A 13,673-nucleotide genomic window follows, 5' to 3' on the forward strand; every position below is an offset into this window, starting at 1 on the left:
GAGCCCCAGGTCTGAGACATCGAGAGGGAGCCCCACCAAAATTATGGGTGAGAAGGGGGCTCCCCGACGTGAGGGGCGGAAGGGGTCAGCGAGTGCTCAGAAGCGAGGGGGGGCACAGGGGCTTATACCCCCATCAGCCTCCCACTCCCTCGATGGCTGGACCTCGGGGGAGGGGCTCAGAGCTGCCGGGGCCAGGCCATACCCCATCCCGCCCTTGTCCCTCCCCCAGAGGCCGCCGGAGACCCCCGAGCCCGGCCGCTGCAACATGTTGGGGGCCGACCTCCGGCGCCCTCGCCGCCGCCTCTCCTCGGGTCCCGGCCTGGGCTGGTCTCAGCCCGAGGCCTCGGACCCCGGGGTCCCTCTGCCGTCACGGCCCACGACGCTGCCGCTGCTGATCCCACCGCGGATTTCCATCACCAGGGCCGAGGTCGACAGGTAGGAGGGAGGAGGATCAGGCTGGGAGGTGGGGCGGAGGAACGGGCGCCAGGGGGGCTGGGTGCAGCCACCAGCGCAGCGGGAGCTCCAGGCTCCCTTGCATTTTGCAAAAGCAGCTGAAGCTTCTCCCCAATCCTGGCCTGTGGAGCTGGCACCTAAGCTTCCCCTAAGCGCCCCCTCGCCACCTCTAGGAACCCCTTCTTCCATTTTGCAGCTGCCTGAGTCAGCCAGGGGCAGGAATGAGAAACGGGGGTTCAGCCCTCCAGACCCTGGGGATGCCCCACGTTCACAGAGCTGGGGACAGGCTGGGGATGGGCCTCTGATGGGAAGATTCGGTTTCTTTCACACCTCAGAGGGGATAGTGGGATCCTCTGTCAGTTTTCTTTCTCTTGGGGAGAAATGAGAGGCTTCTGATGAGCCTCAGCTTTACCATGTACTTTCTTGCTCTCTCTCCTCTGGGGTCCTCTGAGGGCACCCTATGCCCCCTCTTGGCGGGATCATGTGTCCTAAAGCCAGACAGATGAACTGGCCCTGCCTGCTTGCTGTCCCCTACCCCCACTGCCCAGGTCCCCCCAGGCCCTGCTCCCTGCAACTTCCCCCACATCCAAGCCTGTGTACTCAATTGGAGGGCTCCAGGTCTCAGCTTGGGTCGCGGTACAATGGATCATTCCAGATGGGGGGGAAGGAGTGATTGTCATTCCCTCCTGGGACCACCAAAGCTTTGGCCTCTGCCTGGTTACTGCCCAGCCTTATCCATTGCGCCTCAGGCCACAGCCACGGCTGGCCCCGGCCCTCTGCCTTGCATCCTCCTCCTCCTCCTCCGTCTGCAATCCCAGCTGTGGCCTGATCCCCCCCCCCCCCCAATCCAGGGCATAACCCATCCTCCATTCAGGGCCCTGGGCAAAGCTACAGCCCTCGCCCCTCCAAAGAAAAAAATTTGGTCCAGCCCAGGACCCTCAAATGATCTGCCCGGGGGGCTGGGACCCTCAGAAGCCTTGTTTAAGTGTGCACTTGGGGAGTCCCCCCCCCCGGGGGGGGGAGCACAGTTCTGGCCTCTGGAACACCGTGCGGCTGATGGAGATGGGACCCGGTTCTTGCTCAGCGTGCGCCCACGCCCGGAGCCCCCTCCGGCGGGGAGAAAAGCGGCTGTGGGGGTTGGAGACGGGCAGTTTGTTTCAAGAGAACAGCCCGCGGGGTGGGGGGGGGGGGCGGTGGCAGACGCCGTGGCCTGTCCCGGGGAGCCCGTGGGAGGGGGCGCACGGGGCCGTGGACTGGTCTCCCGGACGCGCCCTTTGGCGGGTTCGCGTCCGCAAGCCGCTTGGCCCGGGGGGGGCGGGGGGGGGGGCCGGGGTCTTGGCCCCGGCCGGGGGGGGGAGGTGAGGTGGGGGGCTGGGGCTCGGATCCAGCTTGCTAGCTTGCTCGCTCGCTCGGCGCGGCGCTGGGGGAGGCGGGAGCGTGAGTCACGGCGACTCCCGATTTAGGTGCCGGAAGGGGGGCTCTGCCAGCGAGGGCCGCAGGGAGGAGGCGCGGCTGTTTACTCTCCTGAAAAGGGTACGGGGGCACGGCCCGCGGCCGCCGGGACCTGCCTCAGTTTACCCCCTGCAGAAACGCCTTAAAGGAAGAGGTCGTAATACATAGAACGGTGGGCAGGCAGCCGGGGTAGCGGCCACGGGGTGTCCTCCCGGAACCACGCGGGAACCAGAGGGACACACCCCAGAAACACCCCCAAAGTGGCCCCAGGCTGACCACACACACGCACACCAACACGCGGAGATGCCCTGAGACTCCCGAGGCGGAATCGCTTTTGCACAACGCCGACCGCCAGCACGCACGAACCATAATGCGTACCCAAAACGCGTGGGAACACACACCTATGCCCCAGGCCACCAGAACAGACCCCTTAGGGGCGCACCCCCTCCAGCCAGGCAACACACGTGTGCACACATCCTCCACCCACAGGCGCACACACAGATACACGCAGCGAAACCCAGAGAAAACAGGCAGATCGCAGCAGCCAACCACGTGCGCACACACACTTTAGCCGACACGGAAAACACAGACAACCCTCGGAAGGGGCCACGTGCGCGCACATCCCGCCCCGGGCTCACACAATCACCGTCCTCGGGCCCACCGGCGGGAGATGCCCCCGCACACCGCTGCTGCCCGCCGCAGGCCCCGCGCGCGTGGCTCCGGCACCCACTCCCCACCCGCTCCCCCACCCCGGCCAGGGGTAGCGACGAGGACACACCAGACCCGGGCTCCGCCCCCGCCATGATGGACGGACTGACTGACACTCCGGCAACCAGTCCAGTGTCTTCTTCCCTATCGGATTAACCGCTTAACTCCTTCGTGCCCGAGCTCGCGGCGGCAAAGCTGGGCTCTCTGGAGAGAGCCGAGTTCCGGCGCCCCCTCCCCGCCGGGAGCGGGGCTCTGCGTGGGCGGGGAGGGCCCCCCTTCTTGGGTGGCTACCCCCCACTGGCCCGGACGGAGGAGGAGGGGGGCGGTGCTGACAGCCGCGGCGGCCGGGGGGCGGGGAGGGGCGGGGCGGGGCGGGGGAGCCGGGGCTGGCGCCGAGCGGGGCGCGGAGCTCGGAGAGCGCAGCCCCGCACGGAGCAGAGCGCCAGGCGCCGACTGGAAGCCGCGGCGCCCGGCCCGGGGGCGATCGGCCCGTAGCGCCCCCGGGTCTGTCCGCGGGGCGCCATGGCCCCACCGAGGCCGGGCGCACCCGCGGGACCCCGGGCGCGTCGGCCCGCGCGCAGCTGAGAGGGGAGCAGCTTGGAGAGGCCGGGGTGCCTCTGGGAGCCCGCGCCATGGAGCCCCCGGCCGCCTCCTCGGAGAGGAGCCTGTCTCTGTCCCTGCCCGGGCCCAGGGAGGGCCAGGCCACTCTGAAGCCGCCCCCCCAGCACCTGTGGCGGCAGCCGCGGACCCCCATCCGTATCCAGCAGCGCGGCTACTCGGACAGCGCGGAGCGCGCGGAGCCGGAGCGGTCGCTGCACCGGCCAATAGAGCGCGCCGACGCCGTGGACACCGGCGACCGGCCCGGCCTGCGCACGTCTCGCATGTCCTGGCCCTCGTCCTTCCACGGCACCGGCACGGGCGCCGGCGAGGGCGGAGGCAGCTGCAAGCGGTGAGACCCCGGGTGGCGGACGCGCGCGCGGAGCGGATGGGCGCGCAAGGAGGCCGCAGTTCACTGCGCCGACCGCAGGGGGCGCTGTGATGCGGGTGGGGTCAGTGCGCGGGGCGGGGGTTGGGTGGGCTCTACTGCGGGGACGTCAGGGACCCGGCCCGTGGCGGGGCACTGTACCCGACGCTTCCGACTGGAGCCCGTCCTGGGGTCGACTTTAGGGGGCGCCATGCTACGGGTGGTATCGATCTACTGGGTCTGGTTGGGGCAGGGGGCCGCAGTTTGGGGGTACTGTATTCTCGGCCGGCGACGGTGCAGGGCTGAGGCTAGGCTGGGCACCCTTTGGAGGGACTTTCCTCGGGGCACCGTGCTAGGGGGTGTCCTGGGGGGCACTCTGTAAGGAGATGCCTGCTGGGGCCAAATCTTTGCTCCAGGCTGGGGAGCTCTGAGAGTCCTTCTAGGAGGTGCAACGTTTGGGGTGGGGGACATTCCCGGACTCGCCCTGCAACAGCTGGGGTCAGGAATCCAGAGGGGCCTCTTGGGAACACGGCGTTGTGGGCCTGTGTGTTGGGGTGCTGGGTTGGAGCCCCTCTCAGGGCAGCCATGCCACCCCCCCCAGGTGACAACATAGTGCTGGGGAGATGTGGGGTGCAGGCTGCATCCTCTGACCCCCCAAACTCTGTCTGACTGGGAGCACTCCTGGCCAGCTGTGGCTGCCTTGACTGTGTTCTCTGCGGGCTTCTGGGATGCTGTGAGGGTGACAGCCTGGCGTGTTGTGACTGTCACCGTGTGCCTGTGCATGGTCCTGGGACAGTAGTAGTGACACTGTGATGTGTATACTCGTGGGGACAATGCAGTTGTGACAGCAGGACTGTACGTGCTCCTGGGACACCGTGACTGTGCTCTCAGCTGCTTGCGTGCCGGTGTCTGGTGTCTGGGCTGTGACTTGTGGGGTGTTATTTTCGCCGGCGTGTGCTCCCTGTCCTCTAACCTCCTGGCGTACCCCGTTACTGTATCTGCTCCATGGACTGCGGGGTCTGCCAGTGCTCTGGGGACATGTGGTCTGATGGCGTTAACCGCACGTGCTGCCTGACCCCATGGATGTCTCTGCCTGGGACATCACCGAGGTGGCCAGACTCGTGCCTCTCATTCCTGGTGTGCCTGCAAGAGGTGGTGACCCTGCTAATCCTAGTTCTCTCTGGGGTCCTCAGCAGGCACCCCCACCTCCTCTCTAGGCATCCCTGTCTCCCCCCCATCCTGCAAGTGTCATGGGTCCAACACACGCAGCCTGATATTTCCCAAGGGGAGCTGGAGAGAAGCTAAGGAAAACAAAGCTGGGATCAACAGGAAATGCCAGACCTGTGGCAGTCCTCCAAACTGGCACAGGTCACTGTCCTGAGAGACCAAGGGGGTGGAGGAGGAACCAGGCCCCCCTCCTTTAAAGGCCCCGGGGACTCTCTCTACCCTGGCCTTGCGGGGGTGCTGAGTCTCGGGGGGATAGTGGTTGAGTGGTTACAGTCATCATTATTTCAGTGGCACCCATCTCGTTTCGGCTCACACTTAGGCTTCGTGCCGGGGACTTTTCCACCCGTCGTCACCCCCAGCGCCTCATGAGGTATCCCCGTAGGACATATGGGGAAACTGAGGCCCAGAGAGGCAGCGTCCCTTTGCCTTCTCACCCAAGCTCAGACAACCATGAAATGGCAGAGCTGGGATTCCCATGCAGGTCTGTCTGCTGACTGTGTGTCTTTGCACCAGTGTCTTGCCCTCTCTGAACTTCAGTTTCCCCATCTGTAAAGTGGGGCTGTTGTTGGCATTGTCCCGTGGGGGTCAGTTTGAGAGGTGTGTGAGATGGGGGCGGTGCATTGTTGGGGGCCCAGTGAGTGGCCAGTAGAAAGTCTCTTGGGGACCCGGACTGAGGAGAGAGGGGGTGGGGCTAAGGTGGGCCCTGCTCCCCCAAGGTGGGGAGAAAAACAGGAACCTCGGTTTCACCCTTGCAGGGGTCTGTGTAACCTCTGGCACCTGTGCCAGTGCCTGCAGCCCAGACCCCAAGGCAGAAGGAGAAAGGGGGAGCGGAGAGGCCGCCAGTGGCATCTCCCCCTTCTTTGAATGGGCCTTCTACCAGCCCACAGGGGTGGGGTGGGGGTGTCCCACTGGTGGACATGCTGGGGGCTCCAGTGCTCCCCTTGTTGGAGTTCATCCAGCCCCCAGAACGGGGGATCAAGAGAACCCCCCAGACTTGAGTCACAGACGTCCCCAGAGAGAGGGCACTGCCCCCCCACCCGAGATCCACTCCCCCCACCCAAGACCTGGCACCCTGAGGGCTGAGTCACTGCACGCTAAGCTTCATCTGCAGATGGAGGGTGAGGAAGGGGAGGTCTGAAGGGTTGGGGGCGCTTGAAATTGGGAGTAGGGCCAATGTAGCCAGCCACCCCTCCCCAATGGGCCCCCAAACTCTCCCCAGAGTGTGTGTGTTGGAGGGGCATAAAAATGCAGCGTGGCCCCAACAGGGGGTGGAGGCAGCCGGGCTGGAGTCTGTCCTTGATCCGTGGTCTCTGTCCCCAGTGGGGTCCTCGCGGCCCCCCCCTGTCTCCGGCGCACCCAGATGTTGGAGTGGGAACCCGGAGCGCGTCTCCTGCGCGCCCCCTCCTGGGCGACTCCGGAGGCGCAGCCCGGCCGTGCGCTCGGCGTCCGGGTGCGTCTCCAGCTCGCAGCCGCGGGTCCCCGAGCAGAGCCAAGTGGCCGCCGACGCCGCCAGTGCCGCGGCGCCCCGTGTTATTATTTCATGTTTATTGAGCGCCGCGGAGAGCGGGCGCCAGGCCGGCCGACCGCAAGCTCCGGGTGGTGTCCTCGCCGTCCCCCGCGATGCGGGCCAGGTCGCTACCCCCACCCCCGGCCCCTGCCGAGCAGCGGCGGCGACGGCCGCCTGGAGGTTGGAGGAGAACGTGGTGGAAAAGTTCCGGACGCGGTGGCCGAGTGCCTGCCCCGCGTCTGTGCGCTGGCCCGGGCCCAGGCCGGACCTTCCAACGCTGGCTTAGCTTGCGTTTTAAACTCCGAGCGTCCTGAGCTTTCCAACTCCTGCCAGGGAAACTGAGGCAGAGTCACTTGTCCAGGGCCACCCAGCGAGGAAGGGCAGAATAGGGGCTCCAAGCCGGTCTCCTTGACTCCAGATCAGGGGGTAAGATTCGAATTGGGGCCTTGCCGGGCTCACTTGCTGTGTGACCTTGGGCCAGTCATCCACCTCTCTGAGCTTCAGTTTTCTCAACAGTAAAACAGGGCTGAAAAAACAGGACCGCCCACACCCGGACTGCGGTGAGGCTGAGATAGCTGAGGTTGGGGCCGCGAGCTGGTGTTTTGAGGACGCACTTCCTCAAGTGACATCAGCAGAGAGAAAGGGACGTCCCCCCAACCACTGCGAAGGCGCCCCAGTTTTCATTATGAACAAGTGGACTGCAAAGGACTGACTGCAAAGTCCTTGGAGTTGCAGGAAACTGGGGCTTTGGGTTTGGGGGGCTGGGTGGGGCAACAGCAGACTGGCAGGGTGAGGGCAGAGTTTTGGGGGGTAGCTGAGCCCACTGTTTCCACTCCTAAGAGTTCAAATTCGACCTTTGCCCTTTACTTGCTGTGTGAGCCTGGGAAGGGACTTTGGCTGACTGAGTCTCAGTTTTCTCACCTGCAACAGGGCCCTTCATTCCCCAAACATGGATTGAGCAGCTTTGGAGGGGGGCTAGGGAGACGAATGAGTAGACCCAGCTCCTGGGCCATCCTGGAGCTCTCGGATTAGTGGGCAGGACAGAAATAGCAAGTAAAGTCACAGGACAGTTCCAGATGGTGACTTAGGGTATGAAGAAAGCAAACTGGGAGGTAATGAGAAGGACCCTGGGGTCAGGGCAGACATCTCTGAGGAAGTGACAGTTGAGCAGAGGCCCGGATGAAGTGAAGGAGGGAATATGCAGGTATCTGGGGGAAAGGGAGATCCAGGAGATGCAATGACCAGTGCAAAGGTCCTGGGGTAGGTGTGTGTGTGAAATTTGGGTTGTCACAGCTGACAGAGGGCACCACTGACATCTTGTGCGTCAAGGCCAGGGAGACTGCTGAACATCCTACACTACCCAGGACAGCCCCCCAGCAACAAGGAATCTTGGGGCCCCCGATGTGACTAGTGCCAACGTGGGGAAAGCCTGCATTTCCAACGGGGCAATATCACCCCCCACCCTGAGGGGGTGAAATTGCTGGGGAAAAAAGTCTTATTTGTGTGTATGAATCACAGACATGCGTGCAACACATAAACAGATATCCACTGTATGTATGACATTAATGTTTCATAGGGGAGGCGATTAGGGGGATAAAATGTCTGGAAAGGAATTGCATCTTAATGGGGTGATAACAAATCACTGACCTTGGGAACTTGAGTGGATCGCATCGCTCCAAGACTCAGTTTTCCCATCTGTAAAATGGGACAACAGTAGTATTACTTCATGGCGATTTGGTGGGGATTGAGTGAGATCATAACTGGAGGCACTAAATACACAGGAAGCGGTCTAAAGGGTTAGCTGCTATTATTTATTATTGTCATCATTGTCATCATCACTCTGTATCCTCACTGTGACATCCTTAATATAATTTTGTCAAACAGCCATAATAATCGCAGCTAACAGTTAGCAGGTGCTTACTGTGCCCAGACGCTTTTGCAAGCCTTGTGGTAGGTAGTGTTATCACACCCATTTTACAGTTGGAGAAACTGAGGCTCGGTAAAATGAAGTGACTTGCCGAAGGCCACATGTCTAAGAAGGGCCAGAAGCCAGACTCAAGTCCCAGCCTCCCGACCCTAGGCCTCTGGGCATCGGAGCCAGCAGGTGGAGAAGGAAAGCTATTTCACAGGGGTGGGACCCTAAAAAATAGAGATCCACCCCATTTTCTTATTTAAAACAAGTTTCTCCCCCTTCCCTATGTCAAAGAGCCTCAGAGAGGTTGGGAGCAGCTCTGGAGTTTTAACCTGCTGCCTGAATTTTTTCAAGGGTTTTGGCCTCGCTGAGCCTCAGTTTCCTCATTTGTCCAAGGGTCACAGTGGTTAGGCATGTGGGGCCCCAGAAAGTCACCGTTTGGGCAGCTGGGCTTTGGGGGCCACCACATGAGCTGTGGGGTCCCCAATTCTAAGAGGTGCCTTAGGGATTCTAAGGACTGGCAGGGCTAGGGGGAATCTTAGGGTTCTCTTAAGGTCTGTGAACACACTCACATGGTTTCTAGGGGTGTGTTAAGAGTTACAAGGCTTGTCTTAGGAGCTGGGGGGAACCACTGGGGCATTCTGGGGGTGTCCCCAAGGATGATGGGTGCACCTGGGGATCTGGGGGTGGCCTCAGATTGTAGGAGTGTCTCAGTGGTTGCAGAGGAATCTAACTGGGCCCTGGAGTCTGTGGGGCACCCCAGGAGTTGGGTCGCATCTCCACGGTGATGGGGCCATCCTGGGTATCTGAAGGCACCCCTGGGATTGTGTTGGGGTCTCTTCACCCGTGGTGGCCTCTCAGGGGTTATGAGGGACCCTGGGATCCTGGGGACCCTCCCGGGGTCTGTGGGAATGGCTCTGTGGCTGTGGGGGATTCTAGAAGTATGCTGGGGGTTTGTGTGCGTGTCTCAGGAGTGGTGGAGGTGCTCCGGGGGACTTGGGGGGGACATCTGGGGGAACTGTGGAAGTGCTCCTGGGGTTTGAAGATGCTTCCGGGAATTCTTGGGGTGCCCGCCTCCCCGGGTGTGTGTGTTGGGGGGGGGAGATGTCTCTGAAGCACTGAGAACACTGGTGAGGATTATGGGGACATCTGGGGGAAACTGTGGGAGTGCCTTAGGGACCGCAGGGGCCCCTCACGGCATCTCTGAGGTTTTTGGGGTGCCCTTGGGTTGTGTTAGGGACGCGTCTCAGGGACAGTGGGGCGCCCTAGGGGGACTGTGGGCATGCCCCGAGGTTACTGTGGCCTTTCAGCACTCTCAGGGGGTTGTGTGAGCGCCCCAGGGGTTCTGGGGACGTCCCTGGTCTTCGAGGAGACGTTTCCGGGGACTGTGGGGACGTCAGAGTGTCGCTGGGGTCTGCGGAGGCGCCCCACCACGGCCCTGTGGGCGTCCCAGGCCCGCCCCGCCCCGGGGGCGGCCCCAGCGCAAAGCCGGAAGGGCCGAGAAGGCCCGCGGGGTAGGACCCGGGGGCCTGGAGGGCTGGGCGGCCGGCCTGCGTGGGCCGCGCGGGGTGGGCGGTGCACCTCCCCAGCGCGCCCCCCCCAGGCGGGGCCGCCCCCGCGCCCCCCGCGCCCCGCGCGCCCATGGCGCGGCCACCGGGCCTGGGCCGCATCCCCGAGCTGCAGCTGGCGGCCTTCCCGGCGGCGGTGGCGGTGGCGGCGGCCGAGGACGACGCATTCCTTTCGGAGACCCCGAACCCGCGCGCGCCCCGCCGCCCCCGTTCGCCGCCCGCTTCGCCCGTCTTCTTCCCCAGCCCGTCCCCAACTTTCCGCAGACGGCTCCGGCTCCACCGCAACCTGCAGGATTTCGGCCGCCCGGCCTGGGCCGGGTGAGTGCGCTCGGGAGGCGGGGGGTTCCAGTGTGCCCCTGGCCGCCTCCCGCGCCCCGGAACTCGGGGCGCATCGCTCGCGCGCCCCAGCCACACTTAGCCTCTTCCGTCGGCTGGCGGTGATAAAAATCATCCGTGCCCGCCGTGGGGACATCTGATAGGGCATGCAGTAGGTGCTCAATAAACGCCGCGTCCCTCCCACTTCCTGTGCAGACTTGAGGCTGCGGTCTGGCTTTTGGGGGGCGGGGAGGCGGAGTGGGGATGAGAGCGACCTGCCCATCCAGGATGACTGGGGGCAGTGTGCTCGGTTCTGCGAGCCTCAGTCTTCCAGCCTGTGAAATGCAGGCTCTGGGGAGGGATGTCACCACGTGCGCCCCAGACGGAGAGAGCAGATAGAAAAGTCCCTTGCCTGGCCACCCCGAGGGTGGGTTGTGGGGGAGTGAGAAGCCTGGGGGTGACGGGCCTGGAGGCCACGTCCTGTGTGGGTTCCCAGTGTCTGTTTATCCAGAAGGGCAGAGGTTGGCAGCCAGGAGGTGGGCACCGGCTGGTGCTGGGGAGGGTGGGGGGCGGCCCCTGCCCTCCCCCCAGCCAGGCCCCACTTGCCTGGGATTGCCCCTCCCACCCCTCCCCCATACTATCCTGGCTCCCTAGTTTGGAACCTGAGACCCCAGATTTAAGAGAAGGCACTATGGATGCAGGTTGTGGGGCCCAGTGTCTAGAAGGGGGGGACACTTGGGGGGTGGGGGAGAGAAAAGGAGGAGAGGCCAGGCCTCTGCAAGGGGAAGGAGTTGGGGGGAAATCAGTGCCTCCCCGGGTTTCTCTCGGTGTCCCTCTTCTCCTGTTTATGACTCTTGTCCCCACGCACTGTCGCCCCTCTCCCGGGTGTTTGTCACTGGGCCCCGCGCGGCCGGGTCCCGCTCCCCCAGGGGCCGCGCGGCGCTCCGAGCCCTCCAGCGGGCCCAGCTCGACGTCAGGCCGGGAGGAGGGCAGGCGGGGCCGGGCCCGGAGCCCGGGATACGGGGGCCCGGGGCGCCGCGAGGCCGGGGCACGGGGAGGGCGGGAAGTGCGCGCCGGGGAGTGGTGGGGGGAGAAGCAGGCGCCGAGTCCGCCCCAGCGCTGAGGACGCCCGGGATCGTCCCTGGGGGGGTCACCGGGAGGGTGAAGGAGGTGGCGGCGCCGGCGGCAGACACCGCGGGCCCGGCGAGCCGTGCAGGCCACCATCAGCGCAGCCCGCCGGCCCCATGCGCGCCCCGACGGCGCTGCAGCCCCATGCGCTCCGGTGCCGCGCCCCGGGCCAGGCCCCGACCCCCCGCCCTGGCCCTGCCCGCCGCGGGCCCCGAGCCCCTGGGGCACTTCTCCTTCAGCGATGAGGATACACGTCGTCGGCACCTGCCAGGCAGATCGGTCAGGTGGGTGGGCAGCACCCAGTTCCCTCCTCTGCATTCGGAGGGCCTTGGCTACACTGGGGGACTCCCTCCCCACCTGCCTTGGGGAGTCCCCAAAGTGGTTTCAGGATCTGGCTGGGGTGGGGGTGGGCACCTAAAGGTCCTAAAGCTGTTGAAGGCTTTCTGAAGGTGGTATTCCCAAAGTGGGTTCTGGGGTCCTGTCCCCTTCTTGCCCACCCAAGGTGGGAGCCCCTCACCCACTTTAGGCGGAGAAACCTGGGCTTCTGGTAGGTGTCCAGCCTCTCCCAGGCCCCTCCCACCCAGCTCAGTGTCACCAGCCTTACCTCCCACTCCCCTCTCCCCCCTCTTGCTGGGGCTGCCAGGCTGAAAATCAAGCTGGGGTGTGGTGGGGAGGGCAAGTTCGGGGCCTCCTGGAGGGTGTTTGGAAGCAGCTGGAAAGTTCTGGGGCAAAGAACTGCTCTTTTAAGTTTCTAGAATTCTCAGGTCTCCCCAGCCTTGTCTTTGCTCCCCTGCAGCCCTTTGGAGACACACAAGGCCCCTCAACGTTCACACATGCAGACACTCAAAATACCCAGCCACACACAGACACCCCTGCCCCCCACATACACACAGAGTAATTGGGGTCACTTGATGCTTTCCATGGGGTCTCCTGGCTGGGGGTTGCACAAGGAGAGCCCCACAGTTGACCCTTTGGCACGCTCCTCACAACAGTCCGCAGAAGCACATTTGTTGCACCCCACACCACGGCCCCACGTGTGTGTGCACACCCACACACACACAGGTGCACACCTCATACCCACTCGGGGTACTTGGGGACAGTTCCAGCCTCGTGCTCCCCCCGAGATCACACAGATGCACAGATAGAGACGGCAGATCCACACGGGCACCCCATGGCCCCCCACCCCCCAACTCGCATCCTTGCACACACACAGCCCCTGCTTGCACTCCCAGCCCCCCACACAGCCGTGTCACCTGACAGACACACGCCAGTGCCCGCCCTCCACCTCTCTGTGACCTTCACCAGCAAATGCCAGGCCTTTCCAGAAAGGCTGCCTGGCACTGCCTACGAGGAAGTCAGGTGGAGCAGGACAAGGATCTGGGGGGGTGGGGGGGGCATCAAGCCTGCCGTCAGCACCCCGCTTGCGAGGTCACTAAGTTAATGGGCCCCTTTGGGCCTGCGGTTTCTTTTTCTGGAAAAGGGGGGGGCGTGAGAGCTTTTCCAAGAGCACGTGGCATGCAGGAACGTTGGCTACTTTCATTGTTAGGGTGATTTTTACCAACTGTGCTGTGTCCCCTTCCCCTGCCCGCCCCTGACTTCCCCTCCACCCCAGCTTGTTTGTTTCTCACTGGCCCCTGCGCCCTCCCGAAGGGCTCCTGCAGGCTGGGATCTCCCCTGGGCTGCACAGTCCTCCAGGGGCCCAGTTTGCTGCTGGGAATCCAGGTGGGCAGGCCTCAGGGGTCCCCGAGGGGTGGACGGAGGGGGTAGCAACTTCAGCTTCACCTGAGAGTGCCACCAAGGGGTCAGCTGGCCCGACGGAGGTGGGATGGGGTAGGGGTGGGGGTCCTGGGCTGCTCACGTCACCTGTCTGATGAAGCGTCCAGGTGTGTGGCTGTGAGGTCAGGCGCCATCAGCTCGCTCTCCCTGACCCCATAGGGATGCAGCTGTAACAGCAGCCTCCGATCTCACTTCGGGCTGCCCAGGGCAGTGCCAGGCCAGGGATAAGCTTCGGGGATCTGATTCTGGGGGGGTAGCTGAGACCCACTCCGCTACCCCCCCACTTCTAGGGCACAGTTGCCCGGCTCTGGGTCTCAACCCCCATATCCCCTTCTCAATGCTGGTCCCAGGGGGACAAACCGCTCCTGGAATCACAAACAGCAGGGCCCCAGGGAGCTGCCTCTGAGCTCTGCCTGCGTAGGGCTGGGTCCCCTGGGCTGGTTTTTCTCTTGGGGCTTGGTTCTCAGGCAGCAAGGACCACCAATCCCTCGCCACCCCTGTGTGCCTCAGTCCCCTCCATGAACCCAGATGTCAGCAGTGCCCACCTCCTAGGGTGGGTGGGTGCCATAAATGGGTTAAAGTGCATAAAGCACTTCAATGGCACCAGGCCCACTGCAAGGGCTCAGAAAGTGCCTAAAAAGATCTAACCTGGCAGCAGGTATA

General features: G+C 63.8%; 1 protein-coding gene across 8 annotated transcripts in view; it reads left to right on the plus strand.

The window, feature by feature from the left end:
* Positions 1 to 236: 236 nt before the first annotated feature.
* PDE4A (phosphodiesterase 4A) overlaps positions 237 to 13,673 on the plus strand; it is a 30,973-nt gene continuing 17,536 nt past the window's right edge. Inside the window, exon 1 of one of the 8 annotated variants that reach the window (XM_037818372.1) lies at positions 237 to 435. In XM_037818372.1, coding sequence (XP_037674300.1) covers positions 266 to 435 — 170 coding nt within the window. In that variant the 5' untranslated portion in view covers positions 237 to 265. Of the gene's footprint in view, positions 436 to 3,108; positions 3,563 to 9,712; positions 10,110 to 11,288; positions 11,519 to 13,673 lie in introns of those variants that run through there. The other 7 variants (XM_037818377.1, XM_037818370.1, XM_037818376.1 and 4 more) reach the window with 7 other exon arrangements.

The sequence above is a fragment of the Choloepus didactylus genome, chromosome 25, assembly GCF_015220235.1.
Source record: "Choloepus didactylus isolate mChoDid1 chromosome 25, mChoDid1.pri, whole genome shotgun sequence".
Classification (NCBI taxonomy): Eukaryota; Metazoa; Chordata; class Mammalia; order Pilosa; family Megalonychidae; genus Choloepus; species Choloepus didactylus.